The sequence below is a fragment of the Rattus norvegicus genome, chromosome 13 (genome assembly GCF_036323735.1).
Source record: "Rattus norvegicus strain BN/NHsdMcwi chromosome 13, GRCr8, whole genome shotgun sequence".
Taxonomy (NCBI): Eukaryota; Metazoa; Chordata; class Mammalia; order Rodentia; family Muridae; genus Rattus; species Rattus norvegicus.
In genome coordinates this window covers 33864924-33883967 of record NC_086031.1, presented here as the reverse complement: position 1 = coordinate 33883967, position 19044 = coordinate 33864924, and the positions used below count along the sequence as shown (strand labels likewise).

At 48.4% G+C, this 19044-nt stretch overlaps 1 protein-coding gene across 12 annotated transcripts in view; it reads right to left on the bottom strand.

Annotated features, from left to right (window-relative positions):
* The window catches only part of C13h2orf76 (similar to chromosome 2 open reading frame 76), an 87908-nt gene that overhangs the window by 5463 nt on the left and 63401 nt on the right, over positions 1-19044 (bottom strand). For 3 of the 12 annotated variants that reach the window (NM_001401155.1, NM_001134500.2, NM_001401156.1), the window contains one exon: positions 16258-16414. The exons of 1 other annotated variant lie outside the window; for it this stretch is intronic. Coding sequence is in view for 4 of the 11 variants with exons in the window: in NM_001134500.2 (NP_001127972.1) it covers positions 16338-16414 (77 nt within the window). In the remaining 7 variants the exon portion in view is untranslated. Of the gene's footprint in view, positions 1-4162; positions 7659-8500; positions 9168-9504; positions 9549-11401; positions 12714-14489; positions 16415-19044 lie in introns of those variants that run through there. 8 more of the 12 variants (XR_010056902.1, XR_010056906.1, XR_010056905.1 and 5 more) reach the window with 6 other exon arrangements.

Sequence of the window (19044 nt, the reverse complement as noted above, 5' to 3'; positions counted from 1 at the left end):
GTTAGCATAAAAACATCCTGAAATGACGTACACATTAGGAGACAGAGTCTGGGGTGGCGTAAATCTGTGTCCCTGAGCCAGTTACTCATATTTGGCTCCAGAATAAACTATTTCTTATGCCCGTTCCGGTGAGAGCTGGTTGGTGTTCAGTTGTTAGGGTCAGCCACCATTCTTAACAGGCCATCTGAGGAGACATGTGTTAGTGAAGAGCAGAGAAAGGAGATTTAGTCACCATGGCCACAAGAGGAAGAGAAACAGGGAACCCCCTGCTCCCGCATCCCTCTTTGAGGATGACAGGAGGTTTAGATCTCAATAGCAGGCAAGAGTTCTGCAAAGCTATGCAGGCCTGGTCAAGGTGTGGTCCTGTCTGGACTGAGGCAGCGTTGTGTGGGACGCAGGCTCGCTTCACAAGTCTACACTGTGGGAAAGAGATCTCTCCCTGGGAGACAAGCTTCCATTCTGGTGGACACCGGTGTCCAGAGACTCCTAGGGCGATTCTATTTCCTTAGAGTTAGTTTTGTCGTCTGAGGGCAGAGGGGAGGGGCGCAAGAGCCTTCAGAAAATCTTTACTCCAGCCAGGATGGTTACACCGAGGAAGCAAAGGACAGGGTTGAGCCTGCTGATGGAGATGGTAGTGTGGTGGGGTGAGGGTGGGAGAGTTGGGGACTGGAGAGGTCTTAGGGATGTGATCAGGACAACAGCTCGCAAGGTGGAAAAGAGTCTGGGGCAGGGCTGCAGCAGCAAGCAGGGCTGCAGCAGCGAGCAGGGCTGCAGCAGTGAGCAGAGCATTCTGAGAGAGAGCAGAGAGGATTCTGAGCAGGGTGGAGACCTAGAGCGTCCAAGGGAAGCAGTGGAGGGGGTGGTGGGCTGTGCTACACACAGTGGAGCAAAGCACACAGTGAGAGAAAAGCTGGTAGATGGAACTAGGGACTGCATGGTCTCCTCTCCCTTACCAGAGAGTACACTTTGTCAGGAGGAAACTGGGGACCCATCGGGAGAGACAGAGTCAGATTTTGAAAAGACTCCTTTCCATTCTGACTCCATCAGAAAAGTGCTTACCAAACAAGCACCGTATCCACCTGAGTAGGATTCCAGAAGCCTTGTCTTTTTTGTTTGTTTGTCTGTTTTCATTTTCGTTTTACGCAAGATAGGGCAGCATTCCTTTGTAATCTTGTCTCTGGAAAGGTGGAGACTCTTGGCTTGCTAACCAGTCAGGCTAGTCTATATGGTCATCCAAATGACACCAGAGGTTGTCTTCTGGTCTCCACACACACACACACATGTACCCATATACACACGTGCACCTGCAAACACACGAACACACACACACACACACACACATGTACCCATATATACATGTGCACCTGCAAACGCACAAACACACACATACACATACACATACACACACACACACACACACGCATACACCACAAACATTAAAATATATTTATGAGGACGTACGCAAATCAAAGGCAAACCTGGTTCCATTTTGTAGAGGGTGTGCCAGCATCCTGGCCCGAGGCAGCCACAGCCCTCCCAGGTTACAATGGACAGCTGTATCTACAAGTGCTTCACCAAGGCCTGGCAGAGTAAGCATTCCACACGCACTGCCCCTTAGCCTCCTGAGGGCTTGCTGACCCTCATTGCTGGGCAAATCAAAATTGTGAAATGTGGCTTCGGTTGCTCATGGAAGGTCTACAGAGTCACTGAGCGCCAGCCGAGGACCAGGCATGGCACCCTTCGGCCTTCACCGTGTGGTAATGAGGGTTCTTGTTCACTGTTAGGTGTTGAATACTGGGAGAGCAGTGGTTCAAGCGGACTCTGAAATGGATTATCGGGGATTAGCAATTTATTAAGATTATTAGCACCATGGATGGACAGACAGACAGACGGGCAACAGAATGGCAGGGGCTCCAAGGAGAGTTCAGGCACCTCACCAGCCTGATGGGGTCTCTAAAGGGAAGAGAGCCCACGGGGCAGAAGTGGGGTCTGCTCTGACATCTTCTGGGAATGGGGGTGGGAAGGTTAACAGCCCAGCTCTCTGACTCCCAGGCAGGAGGCAGGGAAGGGAGTGGAAAGCGAGAGGATCCGCATCCAGACCACCAACATCCTTCAGTCTGAGCCGAAGGTAGGAAAACCTGGTCGCAGCATCCCAGGGGGTGCCTGTCACTGTCTGTGGCAGGAGGACAGCTGCAAAGCACAGGCTAGAGCCTAGCCTTAATGTTTAAGTTACTCTTGTCTGCCTGCCTGCCAGTCTGTCTGTGTGTCTGTCTGGTAGAGCAAGGGGAATGTGCATGCATCCTTAAGTCAGTTCTCTCCTGCCACCATGTGGGTCCCAGGGATCCAATTCATTCTGGTTATCAGGCTTGGTGGCAAGTGTCGAACGCACTGGGCCGTCTCACAGGCCCTCTTTTCGGTAAGTTTGGAAGTGACAAAGTCCTCCAGATTATGAAGGAACCTTTTCATTTTTTCAAAAGCCTCTCTGGAAAGCAGCAAACCTCCTCTGACACCTGAAGGATATAAATGACAGCATGACTTTTTAGTGTCTGTACATGCTTGTTTATATGCATACATATGCACATGCATGTGTGTGTTCATGTGTGTGTGGGAGTCAGAGGACAGCTCTGATGCCACCGTCAGGAATGCCGTCCAGGTCTCTTGAGACAGGGTCTCTAACTGGCCTGCAGCTCACCAGCTCGCCAATGCTGCTGGGCTCGGGCTGCAGGGACCCTCAGCGCTCTCTGCCTCCCCAGAGCTGGGACTCAAGCATCTGCTGCCGTGCTTTGCATTTTACTGTGAGTTGTATGTACTGAATCCCAGTTCCTCTGCTTGGAGGCCAGGAACTAGAAAAATGCTACCCAGCCACCCTAACCTGAACCATACCTCCAGCTTCTATAGTTTTATAAAGGTAACCAGTCCTCATTGCTTAAAGCCCATTGCATTTAAAAAAAAAAATAAAGTTGCATCAGGTCTCTATGTGTGTGCTTGTGTGTTGAGCCATGTAAGTGCAATGCTCACAGAGGCCAGAAGGGGGAGTCAGATCCCCTAGAGCTGGAGTTACAGGTAGTAGTGAGCTGCTGTAGGTGGGTGCTGAGAATCGAACTCAGATCTCTGCAAGAGCAGTATGCACTCTTAACCACTGAGCCACCCCACCCCCACTTCCCAATATCTTCTAATGAGACTTGTTCTTATCTAGAAGCCTCTCTAGCTGTGGTACCCATATTAAACATCTACAGAGTGATAATGGAACTTGGACTGAACACACTGTGGGAGTCACCAGGCTGACCTGAGCCCCACTCTCAGACTCCACTCTTAGCCACACCTCCGCTCCACGTCATCATCCGGACACGGCTGAGAACACAGGGACATGGCATTTGGGTTTTATTCTGTTTGCTACACATGATGGTTGATCCTAAGGGACAGTCCAACTGGGGGGAGGAGGGGTGGAACCACCCAGGAAACGCACCTCTGGGGCATCTGCAGACTGACACTCAGGAGCAGAGGGAAGATCTATCCCGAGGGCAGGTGCCATCGCCAATGTATAGCCCAGACATGAAGAGCTCCACGGCACGTTGTCAAAGTGCCTTCTAAACGTCTATGCTATGCCTTTAGATTAGCGCTGCTCTCAACCTTGGCCAGAGAAGTTCCTTTCTGCAGTGGGCGGCCGTTTGTGCAGAGACTCCAAACTGGTCCCAGTACCAACAGTGAGTGACTATTGAGTGCGCAGCCCTAAAGATGACACCTGTGCCAACATGCTCAAGGCTCAGGAAACATCTCAGAAGAGAGGCTGAAAGAAGGGAGGGAGGAGGATGAGGAAGGGGAGGGGGAGGAGGAGGAAGAAGAAGAAGGAGGAGGGGGAGGAGGAGGAAGAAGAGGAGGAGGAGGAGGGGGAAGAAGAGAAAGAAGAGGAGGAGGGGAGGAGGAGGAAGAAGAGAGGAGGGGGAAGAAGAGGAAGAAGAGGAGGAGGGGAGGAGGAGGAAGAGGAGGAGGAAGAGGAGGAGGAAGATGAGGGGGGAGGAAGGGAGGAGGAAGGGGAGGAGAAGGAAGAAGAGGAGGAGGGGGAGGAGGAGGAAGAAGAGGAGGAGGGGAGGAGGAGGAAGAGGAGGAGGAAGAGGAGGAGGAGAAAGATGAGGAGGAGGAGGAGGAGGAGGAAAATGAGGAGGAGGGAGAGGAGGAGGGGGAGGAGGAGGGGGAGGAGGAGGGGGAGGAGGGGGATGTGGTGGTGAAGAGCTGTGAAATGCCGTCTTCAGGACATGACACACTCAGTGCACTCGTGAACTCACCACAGCTGTGGTAACCTGCACAAGCCCGGTCAGCATCCCAGCAGGCACCGCTGGCTGCACAGAATGGGTTACAAAAAAAAAAAAAAGGGGAGGAAGAGATTAAAAGGAAAGTTGTTTGGGGGTGTCTACAGGAAGCAGAAGGGGAAAGTTGGGGTTCAGATAATCCAAATACATTACTTACTTGCATAAAATTGTCAAAGAACACAGAATGCTCTATTACTAAATAAATAAAAAAGGGATCCAAGAAGAAGCAGTGCTGCTTGCCTGCCGCTGCTACTTGCTGGCAAATGCGTCTATCCTGCTGCTGCTGCCACTCCAACCTACAGAGCCCAGCCTCTTCAGCTCTCCACTGTGGATGGGAGACCCTCCAGGCCCTCAGCTCCAGATGAGGCCTGCAGCTTCCTGGAGTGGGTGTCTGCTGGCTTCTCAGCTTTACCAGAGTGTGGACGGCCATGACTGCCTGGCCCAGCCTGTCATGTAAACCAACTTAGTGAATCCCTTTAATAATGCATATTCATCTTTTGTCCTCGGTTCTGATACGCTGCCTAAGTGTGAAGTTTCTTAACTGTCAAGGTAAGTGAGAGACAAGCATGGGGTTTTATACAAGACATGAGTCAGCTGCACGGCCCCATCTTATTAGAGAACATCCGGGCCTCAGGAAGGAAAGAGGGGATGTCTCCTTCTTCTGACTAGTTCTCATATTCATGCCACAGGTGCCCCCGTGCCTCCAAAGCTCTGATACCTGGGTCCCAGAGGGCAGCTCGCAGATGCCCTGCTGGGCAGGGATTATCCTGCCATTGGTGAGGGGAGTTTACCCTAGAACCTCACAGGCCCAAGCAATGAAGGTGCATTGCTGGTTGCAGTGTATCAGGCTGGGGAGCTTTTAGAACTTGTTTATGACCTTCCGTCTTCAGCCTTGAAAAAAAAAAACGATCCTCAGCGTATAAGCAGAGCATTCTGTAAGATGTTAGCTCATCCTTCACACTCTGGAAGTCAGCAGGATGGGGGCTGGGGAGGATGGCTCAGTGGGCAGGTGCTTGCTGTACTCCTGTGAGGGACCAGGCGGGATCCCCAGCACCTATGTGAAGTCAGGAATAGTGGTGTGCACCTGCAACCCCAGTACAGGAAGTGAGGTGGAGGTAGGCAGATAATGCGCTCCCTGGTCAGTGAGTCTAGCCAATCAGTGAACAGAGATTCAGGGAGCAACGCTGTCCCCAAAATAGAGGAAGGCACCTCATGTCAACTTCTGTCCCCTCCACACACACACACACACACACACACACACACACACACACCAACAGAGACACAATATAGAAGTCGTGCTGTGGCTTTAGAATAATTAGGTCCTGGCTTTTAAATTAAATCAAACGTTAGACACTAGCCATCCTGTCACCCCTTCTGAGCACTGGCAAGTGCCATCACAGTCACAAGCCAAAGGATTTGACTTAACTCCAAGGCCAGACACCCGCAGGTGGGCCAACCACCCACTCTAGGTGATGAATTGGTGACTCACGGGCTCTGCCCACAGCTTCCGGTCCTTGGCAGACTCTGCTGCCACCTGGTGGCCAACAAAGGGCAGACAGGCACTAACTACTGCCTGGACTGTAAGGAATGTGGGCTGAAAGGGCAGGGAGGACACAAGCTCCATGCATCAGTGGTGAGGCAGCCAACAGCTGGTCCTGAGCTGTGGCGGATCCAGAAAAGTCAAACTGCAAAAACTGACCTTGCAAGACTATTCTACCCAGAAACCACTCCTGGCCTCTCTCTGTAACCCTTTGCTCTATACCCAAACTTGAGGCAAGGTATGCCCAGAGAACAGAGGAAGTGTGGCTGTTCTGTTGTTTGAAGGAGCCTACTGTTCCTAACTGGAAAACAAACCAGTCAGAAAAGGCAGATATCAGGTTACGTGCTCTGGGTCCCCTGCAGCCAGGTATAACTCACCCAGAAAAGGAGCTAGAAAGACTAGAGGTTCTTGGAAAACCAGGGTCCTTCCTGGGCACTGAGAACATCTGGGCCCCTGAGGAGCTGAGAGTTTGACTGGCAGACACTGGCGAGCAGGATGGTGGATGTGCCTACCTCTCTGGAAGTCCTGGCACCATGAGTCCTACTTGTGTGGGATATAACATTTTGTTCAGCACCTATAGGCTCTTGTGTGTGTGTGTGTGTGTGTGTGTGTGTGTGTGTGTGTGTGTGTGTATGGTGTGGTGTGTGTAGTGTTCATGTGTGTGTGTGTGTGTCTATGGTGTGGTGTGTGTAGTGTTCGTGTGTGTGTGTGTGTGTGTGTGTGTGTGTGTGTGTGTGTGTGTGTGCCCGTCCATGCCCGTGGGGAGGGCAAAGGTCGCAGGTGTCTTTCTCGCTCACTCTACCTGATCTTTCTTTTGGAAAGCCTTACTTTCTGTAATTGTTTAGATGTGTGCCTGTGAATGTAGGTGCCCTTGGAGGTCAGAAGGGAGGCATTTGTGAGCCATCTACCACAGGGAATGGAAGCCAGGCTCAGGTCCTCTGGAAGAGTACACTCTTAACCACAGAGCCGTGTTCTCTGAAACTGTGTCTTTCTTTCACCCAGCATTCCCCGGTTTGCCAGACTGGCTGGCAAGTGGGCTGTAGGAATGTGTGTGTCTGCCTCCCCAGCAGTGGGATTATAGACACACACCGCCATGCCTGGCTTCATGCATGTGTGACAAGTCCCCTACCAAATGAACAATCATCTCCCCAGCCCTAGTGTGCTTGGGGCCAGTTGAGATTAATGTTGCTAACAAAGCATGGGTGTGCGGGAATCACATACGTGTGCTACACACTTTGTTAGGTCATTTCCCCTGAGCCCAAGGGCAATCCTGAGGTCAGCATGGACATCCCACTTAATGGAGTGAAAGACTGAGGCTTCTGCCCCACCAAGGTCAGAGTCTAGGTCAGTGCTGGTGGGTTCTGGCTTTTCGTGCTGCCGCCGCCTGACTGCAAAGTGGATGCTCCTTCCTTCTCCTCACGCTTGCCCAAAGCAAACACAGCAAGACAAATAACTCTGCCCATGCAGACGTGCACCATTCGCCTTCTGTAATCCGTATAATTTTTAATGTCACCACAAGCTCACTTCTAGGTCACTTCTAAGCAAGCAACTTTGCTTCAGGGCAAGTGAGGGAGACTGCACGGTGACAGTCCTAGAAGCCACTGTTGGGCTCTCTGCTCCGCATTCCAGGGACCATTCAAAAGGAAGCAGATGACAGTCTAGGACACTTACCTTCCCTATGGTGGGTAATCAGAATGTTTTGTCTTCTGGCTTACGGGGGGTGGGGGGGTGAGATCCTCACAAGGCACAGAACTGCCTCTGGCATATAGGGAACTTTTGGGCAGAAATATCCAGAGATGCAGATACAGCCCCTGTGGAAGGGAGATGGATGATATCTGTGTCTCTCTGTCTCTCTCTTTCATAGACCTGGTCTCCCCAAGCCCAGGCTGACCTTGTTATATAAACGGTGACTCTGACCTTCCCGTCGTCCTGCCGGGATTACAGACATGCACCACCACGCCCAGTCACATGGTGTCGGGGATCGTGCCCCTGGCTTCATGCACACTTGGCAAGCAGCCTGCTGACCCAGCCACACCCCAGCCCCTCTAACACAATTCCCAATCGTGTTTTCTCAACTCCCTTTGAAATACATAAGCATTCAGGAGCACTGAGAATTCTTTTCTAGAGCCCAGTCTATTCAAGCTTATGGAGCTGATTATATAAATATATTCCCTCTATACAGGCCTACTGAATTATTTTTTGCTGTATAATGAGTGTGAGGAACCTGCCAAACCTTGTTTTAAAATCCAAACCCAATCTCCAAGCCATTCATTCATGCCAGAAAGAGTTGAAGTCAGAGAGTGTGGAGCAGAGAGGTGGCAGGGGCTGGCTACCTGGGACCTCTAAGCCTCCTCAGCTTTGGCTGAGGGTAGAGTGTGTGTGTGTGTGTGTGTGTGTGTGTGTGTGTGTGTGTGTGTGTGAAGGTCAGAGGACAACCTGAAGAAACCAGTTCTCTCTTTCTGCCATGTAGGTCGTGATCAAACTGAGGTCATCAGGCATGGCCACACACCTCTTTATCCACTGAGCTATCTCACTGGTCCATCTGGGTTTTTCTTAAAATAAATATTTTATGTGTATGTGCGTATGTGCCTAGGTATATAAGTGCCACACACATTCAGGAGTCCACAGAGGTAGGAAGATGGTGTTGAATTACCGGAAACTGGAGTTATGGAGAGTTGTGGGCCACCATGTGGGTGCTGGGAACTGAACCCAGGACCTCTGGAAGAGCAGCCGGTGCTCTTAACCGCTGAGCCACCTCTCCAGCCCGCCATCTGGTCTTCTTGAGTGAGTCCTGGGAATCCTCAGGCTTGTGTAACAGGAACGTCACCCACTGAATCACACTCCGCCTTTGCATCGTCTGGGGCCCAAAGTGGATGTTCTCCATCTTCAGCCTGGCTGCCTACAAAAGTCGTTATTGTCCGGGTGCTCACTCAGAGCAGCACAGGACAGGGCAGGCCACACCCTATAAAACACCATGTGAGCAGGATGACTCGCATCCGGATGCTTCTCCTGGGCCATTGTACATTGTATGAGCTCTCGAAGAAAGGCCATTACCTAAATTCTTAAGTTCATGTTCTCACCCAAAATGCATAATTGGGCACAGGAGGCTGATCTCAGGTCTGAATCACTGGATAATAAATGTTTCAGATGGAAAGATTTGACGGGCATAGCTTCTCCTCTGTACCTGCACTTCCCAGAGATGCCGGAGGCAGAGTGAAGGGAAGGGACACAGGTGTCACACTGTGGGGTCACCGTGAGATCCTGGGATGCTGAGTCCACAGTGCCCTAAGCCGCTTGTCCCGAGGGCCGAGATCAAATCACTGTTGAGTCAACGAGGAGAGCATTTTCCTATTGGATTAGCTTTCCTAATTGGATTCACCCAGACTTTCTGAGAATTAGCGTGGGGTCAAACAGCCATCATGAGCTGAGCCCCGTCCGCCCAAAACCTACCCATAATGAGAAAGGGATGACAGAAATCCAGCTGCCTGGGGTCAGGGAGATGCTCCCCCCATTACAGCACTTGCTGCACAAGCATGAGGACTCAAGTTCGAATCCCCGGGACCCATGTAAAGCTGGTGGCAGGAGAGCCTACCTACAATCTCAGCAATCATACAATGAAAGAGAATACAAAGACAGGAGCATTCCCCAGAAACTTACAGGCCAGCCAGCTTAGGCATCAGAAGCAGCAAACGACAGAGACCCTGTCAAAATACGGTGGATGATGAGGACTGACATCACTCACATATATGTACATTAAATAATAGATAAATAAAATGTTTTTTAAAAAAGCACAAAGTATCTTGAGTTCAAAGCACAGCGTCTACAGAAAGCCTCTAGGGAAAGGAGACAGGTGGGTCCGAGGGCTCCATGGCCACAGCCTAAGTGGCTAATTCCAGCCCGATGATGGAACCTATTTGCTGCTCTCAGCCTCCACATGCATGTACATGTGCATTCATACCCCCCTACACGCACACACACGACCTCACATGATCATGTATGCACACATGTATGCACACACAGTTGCTCAGACACACCTGCATTCGGACTGCTCTGCCTACTAAGAAAGCAATCCAGCAATAACTCAGAGCCTGCCACAAATGACTAATGTATTGTCAGAAGGAGGTACGCCCTGCCCTCCCCTCCTGTCCTCCACAGATTCCCGGGCTGGGCCACACCCTCGGGTGTCGCATACGGGCAGGATCACTGCTGTTGCATGTATCTGGGAAAGCAGTGTGGTGAAAAGATGCCCCAGGATCGCACAACCCACGTGGTTAGCATCGGAGCCTGTTCTCTCCTCTGACACAGGAAGACAGGTTCTTTGCACTGAGGGTGGCAAGGATGAGCTTTAAGTCCTGTGGTGAACACGGTTGGAAGCTGCCCACTGGTAACGGTGGACAAGAGTCCTATCGTGTTCCCTGAGTGCCCAATGCCACTATCTCCATGCATCTCTGAAAGTGAGGTATGACATCAGAGGCAATGTGCATGTTTGGACGTGTGTGTATGCAGTCACAGGACAGCGTGCAACAAGTGATCTTCTCCTTCCACATGTGGGTCCTGGGGATCAAACCCAGGAAATCAAACTTGGCAGCAAGCACCTTTACCTGTTGAGCCATCACCTCCCCCACCCCACGTGTGCATAGTCCATTGACCCAGACAACTCAGTGCTTGCAATGTAAACAAAAAGAAAACCTCTAATCAGATTTTATGCCAAGGCAAGTGGCTCGATGTCCCTGAGGGTCAGAGTGGCTCGATGTCCCTGGGGGCCAGAGTGGCTCGATGTCTCTGGGGGCCAGAGTGGCTCGATGTCCCTGGGGGTCAAAGGCTCAATGTCTCTGAGGGTCAGGATTCTTTGTTCCAAGATGAAGTTGCAGTATCTGAGACAGTTCTTTGTGAGAACCACGTCACGTGTGATGAGAACTGGCTTCCTGTCAGGCCCTAGCTATTAAGGGACTTCGGAGAGTGTCCCATTTGACACTAATTTGTGCACATGTATATTGCATAAGCTATATGTCTTGTTACTGTGACAACTCTTGCACTGTGGGCCCTGTTGTCTTCTCCACAGGGAAAGCAAGCGTCCTTCATGCTCCAGCACAGGTCTACTGTGGGGTTTGATGTCTGACTGCAACAAAATGGGGCCTCTCAACTGTATTTACGACTGCAACCCCTGGCCGCGGAGATGGCTCAAGGGTGTGGGTGCTCACTGCCAGGCGTGAGGACCTGAGTTGGATCCCTCAGTCTCACGAGAGGAAGAAGACAACTGAGTCTCCACAAGTTGTCCTCTGATTTGCATATATTGACCATCACACACAACACACACAAATGCACACATACAGTACACACGCACATGCGTGCATGTGTGTGCACACAGTAAAAATATAATCTTTAAAAATGTGTATATATAATATATATATATGCATATATATATATATATAAAATTTTTAAAAAACCGCTCCCCCCACTTCAGCCTTCTAAGTACTTGGAACTTTAGACACATGCCAGCATGCCTACATTATGCCTAAAATGTCTTACACAGAATGGTGAGCAGGGAACTGACCTGAGGATATGGGAATTTAGGAGGCAGGGTTCCACTGGAGCCTGGCCCTCCTGAGGACTTGCCTTCAGTCTCCCTGCACCAGTATTAAACAGCATTTCTGGAATCTCGGCGTGTGGGAGGGAAGGGCAGAAAGATAAGGAGTTCAAGTTTATCCTTGGTTACAAAACAAGTCTAAGGCTAGCCTAAGCTATAGTATATATTATATATGTATAATATTATAAATGTAATCATCTATAAAATTATATATATTTCACCTCCAAGATGGTTTCTAAAAAGTAAATATTACTTGTAAAAGTTAAAATGCATAAGTGCTAAGATATAAATGTGGGAAAAACAATTCAGAGGGAAATAATATACCAAAATGATCACATGTTCACGACATTCACCTCAGGGGGTTGTTGTTGTTGTTATTGCTGTTTTTAAAATTTATTGTAAAATTGTGAGATGGCTCAGTGGTTAAGAGCACTGACTGCTCTTCTAGAGGACCTGAGTCCAATTCCCAGCAACCACATGGTGGCCTACAACCATCTGGGATCCGATGCCCTCTTCTGTTGTGTCTGAAAACAGGTACAGTGTACTCATATAAAAAAAATAAATAAATCTTAAAAAAATAAAATTTACTGTATATATAGCAGATGTGCTTTAATGATTTTGAATGCAGATATAGTCTGGTAAAATTAAGCCTTATCAACTGGACTCTTTCTGCCTTTGTTTCCTGCCCCTAGCTTCTGCCTGCATGTCCTTTTGTGCACATATATGTTGCATAAGATATATGTGTGTGTGTGTGTGTGTGTGTCTTGTTGCTGTGACAAAAGTTTCAAGGGCACAGTCCATCCTGGTGGGGAAGGCACAGCAGCAGGAGCGTGACGCACTGCTCACACAGCATCCACAGTCAAGAAGCAGAGGGACGGATGCCCAGTCCATGGGATGTTGCTGCCTACAGCTAGTGTGGGCATTCCCATCATAATTAACCAAATCTAGAAGCTCAGACATGCCCAGAGATTTGTCTCCTAGGTAATTCTAGACCCAGTCAGAGTGAAAATCGATACTGGCCATCGTATCACCCACAGTACTTGTATACAGCTTGTGGGAACGAGTTCTCACCCACTGCCATGCAGTCCCTGGGATTGAACTCAGGTCTTCCGGCTTGGCGGCAAGCTCCTTTACCCACCCAGCCTCATCTCACCGACCTGATGTGCTTTTCAAAGCTTGTATCCCATCTGTTTGAGACCTCTGCAATTGTATTCGTCATATGTCTCAGACTCCATGTTGCTGAATGACACAATGTCCCCATTGCTGCTTAACTAGGAATCTAGAACACAGAGACACTCGGATAAGACAGCCTCTCTGTCACCACAGTTTAGGTTGGTCACAGTTTCCTATTTTTAACTCTACAGTGAATTCTCTTCTTAGAGATTTCTTAGGAAAAGACTCCGAGAATTGGAACTTCTAGGTCCCTGTAATTTGCACCTATTTCAGCAGACGCTCCTTGAAATGGCCCACTTAAATGACTGTGCAAGACTCACATTTCCATGAGGAGCACAGCACACATCTCTCCCAGTGCGCTGCCAGACCTGTTCCTTTCTGTCAGTCTGTTGACGGAAAGTAGCAGCCTGCTATTTTAACTTCAGTTTCCTTGAAAAACGGGACGTGTAGCCTCATATCTGTTATACATACAAGTGTTTCTTTTATTCTCTGCCTCCCCCACCCTCCAATCTGTCAATCTCTGCCCCTATCTCTGTCTGTCTGTCTCTGTCTTTAGGCTTAGTAGCATGTCTTTTACCTCCTAAGCACCTTGTCCACACTCCCCCCATATTCCTTTTATACAAATCTTTGTAAATTTTCTTTGTATGGTTGCTTTCTTTTCACGGATTTGCACAAGTCCTTTAAATATTCTAGAAACCAATCCTTTACTTTACACATGCAAATAGACTCTTCCAGTCTTTGTGTTTTGACCCTCATGTGATTTTTTTTTAAGATTCATTTTGTTAATTACATGTAGGTATGCATGCTTGTGTGCGAGTTTGTGCACCTGAGTGCAGTGCCCACGGAGGCCAGAAGAGGGCGCGGGATCCCTCAGAGCTGGAGTCACAGGTGGTTGTGAACTCCTGGAGATGGGTGTTGAGAACGGAACTAATGTCCTCTGTAAGAGCTGTCTACACTCTTAACTGCTGAGCCAACCATCCAGCCACTGTGACTTCTCTAACCTAGTTTTCCATATCCATACGTCAGATCTGATGAAGGTCAGGAACCACCCCAAGGTCATGCACATTATCCAAACTTTCTTCTAAAATTCTCGTCATTTCCCATGTTTATTTCACTATTGGAAATCACAGTCCCTGTCCACAGTCTTTGGAACCTGCACTTTCTACTAAAGCCTCAACCTTTTCCCTGGCACTTGATCTAAGTGCCTCTTAAAACAAAAAACACAGAACAGCCAAACAACAACGACAAAGACAAGAAGCATTCAGGCTGGTGACATGGCTCGGTAAATAAAGTACTCACCAGACAAGCATTAGGATTTGAGTTCAACCCCCAAATCTCGTGAAGCTAGGGAAGAACTGACAACTGACTCCACAAAGCTGTCCCCCAAGCTCCTCATGCACACTGTGGTGACACATGCCCGGCAACGAAACCATCACCACCATCACCACCACCACCACCATCACTGTCACCACCACCATCACCACCACCACCACCACCATCACTGTCACCACCACCATCACCACCATCACCACCACCACCATCACTACCATCACCACCACCACCATCACCACCATCACCACCACCACCATCACCACCACCACCATTACCACCACCACCACCATCACTGTCACCACCACCATCACCACCACCATCACCACCACTACCATCACCACCATCACCACCATCACTGTCACCACCACCACCATCACTGTCACCACCACCACAACCACCACCACCATCACCACCACCACCGTCACCACCACCACCACCACCATCATTATCACCATCACCACCACCACCACCATCACCACCACCACCATCACCACCACCATCACTGCCACCATCACCCCACAACCACCACTACCACCACCACCACCATCACTGCTACCACCATCACCACCATCACCAACAACAACACAACTCTTTCCCTTAGTAAAAATATCTATTCAGTTTTTGAAAACAAAGCTCAACTAGACCTTAGAAAACTAATACAACAAAAATGATAACGTATACAACTGATTACCTCCTTGTCCCTGTTCCTGCGGCAGTCTGTCCTGCCACTCTACTAAAAGCATGGCTATCTTTTCTACTTACTGAGGCAAAAGTTGTCGGAGGCCATCTGTGTACTCAGCACTTCACTTAATGAAGGAAGGAATAAGACAAACAATGTTTAAAAAGGACTCTATTAAACATCTCCACAGAGCGGAGTGCTTCCCACCATGCTAATCAGACTCTTGGAGCTGAGTCTCAGAAAAGACATTAAGCTGGCTCCGTCACCACAATGAAACCAGTTTGTCCTGCTGGCAAAGTCCAGGGCCAGCCGTCCTTCTAGAGTCCCAAGCAGACACGTGCTAGCTGAGAGGCCCCTTCAACACAGCCAGTGTTCAGCCACCCCCAGGGTCTGAGAAGTTATACTGCTTTGGAAGGTTGTGTCTTCCAGGATGCAGAACGCCTCTCCACAATTGACTCCTGGAATCACCCATATCCGGCTACCTGCTCTCTCCTGACGAATGAGTTTGGTTCTATTACACTTTGCTATAATAAAAGTCAGGAAATGTCCCAGAAAAAAAATGCTAGTACCATTATTTGTGTGGTCTAATGCAAAATAAAATACAATAAATAAAGCGAAGCATCCCTCCTATAGCAGGAGCTCCCCCTAAAATAACTACCATCCAATGCCTTGGGGGTGTACGGCTGACACTCCGGGGTGAAAGATGGCCTTGGCTGTCACCTCATGCAATGTCTGGCAGCCAAAGATAGGGACAGTTTCTCTAAAGAGAATCTTAAAAATAAAAATAAAAAAAAAAAAACCACAGAACAGTATGATCTTGGTTTTAATCTCTCTCTCTCTCTCTCTCTCTCTCTCTCTCTCTCTCTCTCTGTGTGTGTGTGTGTGTGTGTGTGTGTGTGCGTGTGTGTGTGTGTGTTATGCACAGGGGCAGAGTGCACACACACCTAACAGGCAGAGCTCAGACGTGGATGCTGGGTGCCCTGCTCCCACTCTGTTCATTCCTTTCAGGAGGGGTCTCTTGCTGACCCTAGAGTAAGGTTGGCAGCCAGCACACCCCAGTGACATTCTTGTCTCTGCCCTCCACAGCCCTGGGGATACAGGAGCATCTGGCCATGTCCTGGTTTTCACACGGGTAGTGGGGATTTGAACTCAGTTCCTCGTGCTTGTGCAGCAAGGCTCTTAACCATCTCCTCAGTTCTGGTTGTATCTCTTTAAAGAAGCCAACGTGTTAAATACCAAATAGCCCCTAGTTTAAGAAACAAAACGATGTGTATTTATTTTTGAGACAGGGCCCCATGTAGCCTCTACAGACAAGGATGACCTTGAACCCCTGATGCACTTGCTTTTATGTCTCAAGTGCTGGGTTATGGGCCTTTGCCACCACATGGGGATTATTCACTGCTGGAGATGGAATGCAGGGCTTCGTGGGTGCTAGGCAGGCACTCTAACCACTGAGCTATGTCCCCTTACCCTAAAAAGTAATGCTTCTTAAATTAAAAACACTTAATTTTTAAAATCAAATGTTTTGCTTATTTTATAACAAGAAATGAAAGAAGGATGCAAAGTCGGGAGGGAAGGAAAGGCAGGGGAAAAGACATTGGGAGTGAGGAATATCTATGGAGAGAAATCAAGCCAAGGATTTTTTTTTAAAGGTTTATTTGATAAGTAAAAAATAAATCACTTGTAGAATAAAGGTATGTAAGTTGTACCTAGAGACTTTCACCAGGATGCGGTGGGATTAGCTTTGTATCTCCTATAATCTTCTCCACAGAAGAATGCAATCTCAGTTTCACTGGCTGAAAAGAAGAAAAAGGGGAAAGGAGAGAAAAAAGGAGATTTTAATGTGAAACTAGATCTGAAGCAGGTATAGAAATCTGCATTACACTGGTTTGTCATCAAAGGTGCTCACAATTAAAAGACACGGTGCTGGTTGGGCTGCATAACGGCTTTTTACCAAACCAGCCAGAAGCTTCAGTGTGATTATAGGAGATTAAAACTCAAATAATTTAAAAATAAAGAATAACTCGTGCTGGTGAGATGGCTCAGTGGGTAAAGGAGCCTGAAGCCAAGCCTGGCAGCCTGAGTTCAAGCCCAGGGTGGAAGGAGAGAGTTGACATTCTCAAGTTGTTCTCTGAATTACACACACGCAGACGCACACGCACATGCACACAAACACCAACACACACATACACATGCACACAAACACCAACATGCACACACATACCAACACACACACTCACACACTCACATACACACACACCAACACACACAGGCACACACACATACTCACATACACATATACACACATACACAGGCACACGCACACACACACACCAACACACACATACACATGCATACAAATACCAACATGCATACCAACATACATATTCACCCACATATGCACACTTACACACACTCACATACACACACACCAACACACACATACACACGCATACAAACACCAACATGCACACACACCAACATACACACTCACACACATACGCACACTTATACACACTCATATACACACACACTAACACACACAGGGATGCACACATACTCACATATTCATATACACACATATACACGCACACGCGCACACACGCACACACACACCAACACACACATACACACGCATACAAACACCAACATGCACACACACCAACATACACACTCACACACATACACACACACACACGCAAAATGTAATTTAAACATTTACAAACAATAACTCTAAAATTAAAACCAAGAGTTAACACAAGAGTGAAGGTTTTCAAGAAATACTAACATTGCTCATTTATACTTCTGAAAAATAAAAGCCTTGATCTCTTTTAAATAGGCGAATCAGTTCCAGAAGGGGAGGGACTCCCTCTGCCCCCCCCCAAATTAGCCTGTAGGTATAATAATTTAATACTTAGAGGATCAGTGGAATATTTTACAGATCACTTTACATTCTCCCTCATGACCCATCAAAATATGTGTCTGAAGAAGTTAATTTTTGGCCCCGCTCATGACTCATTCATGAGGCTTCAGCAAAGTGAAAGGCACAGATTGGCTTCTGTGCAATACCTTCAAATGCTTCTAATTATTCACAGGGGAAATGGCTCAGCTAAAGGACCCGCAGAGGTGCAGGGCGGCCACAGTGCTTTCAACCTAACGGGTCAAGGACTCCAGCTTCTGAAACCATAACCCGGCAGCATTATTAATTCAGATCTGATGGCGAGCCTTCCCATTATTAAACATGTGGTTCTTCAAGGTGCTGCGCCCACAAGTTCCACGATGCTTTTTCTTTTCTTTTTTTTTTTTAAATTAAACCGGGAGTTAATACAGTCTGCTCGGCTTTCACAGAAGGCGAAAGGGCCCTTGCGAAGCTCAACAAGAAAAAAGACATGATTATTCGTAATGAATACTGAGTACTCAATTAACATAGGCGCTCCAAAGAGACAAGTAAAACTCTTCAACCCAAATAAACAGGGAGAGGGGAGCGAGAGGATTACCCTGCTCCGTGGCACAGGGCTCTAATCTCATCATTAGATTCTATCACAAAAGGATGGAATTCAAGAGATTAGCATGGCATTTCATTAAGAACGTCTTGCTGTTTGCAAGAATATCATATGTAGTATCTCTCTACCGTAAGCTATCCTGTGCTCTAGAGGAAATAAGCAAACACAGAGAAGAAAACCAATACGACCATAGCCACAGCTCCTCAGTCCTGATGTACTGTGTCCTGGGGATTAGATGAAATCCGAGTGGTTGGTTATTCCATTGGGACCGCTCACCACATGGAGCCCGGGTAGGGGAGACCACAGAGGGAAACTGAGACTCAAAGAGGGGCTGGGAATGGAGACTCCCTAGGCAAATAGTGGGTCCGTGTGCAGCTCAGCAGCCCGGGAAGTAGCCACATTTCAAAGAGTGGCTAGCAGGCTCTACATCAACAATGTTGCCTGTGAAAAGCAGGGGGCTGTAGTGGCTGGGAGGTAGCTCAGTGGGTAAGAGCATTTGCTCTGCAAGCATGAGGACCTGCGTTCGAATCCCCAGCACCCATGTACAAGCTGAGCATGGTGTGTAAGCCTGTGACCCCTGACCAGCCAGGCTGAAACACTTTAAACAACAGAATACAGAGCGTCTGACTCAGTCAGAGCCCTTTGTCAAGGTAATAAGGCATGGAAAAGTAGAGGAAGACACTGGATGCCCTGTTCTGGCCTCCACAAACATACAACAAACACACAAGCACATGCACACCGAGAAAAGGGAGGGTGAGGCTTCAGAAAACTAGTGATTCCAAGAAGGTATCTGGTGCACTATCCTTTAACAAAACAAAACAAAGGTCCTCTCTGAAGGCAAGCATGCTCAGAGGGAGAGCTGTATGACCCACTACTCCATCTCTCCCTTCTTTTCTTTTGGACAAGGTTTCTAGTCCAGGATG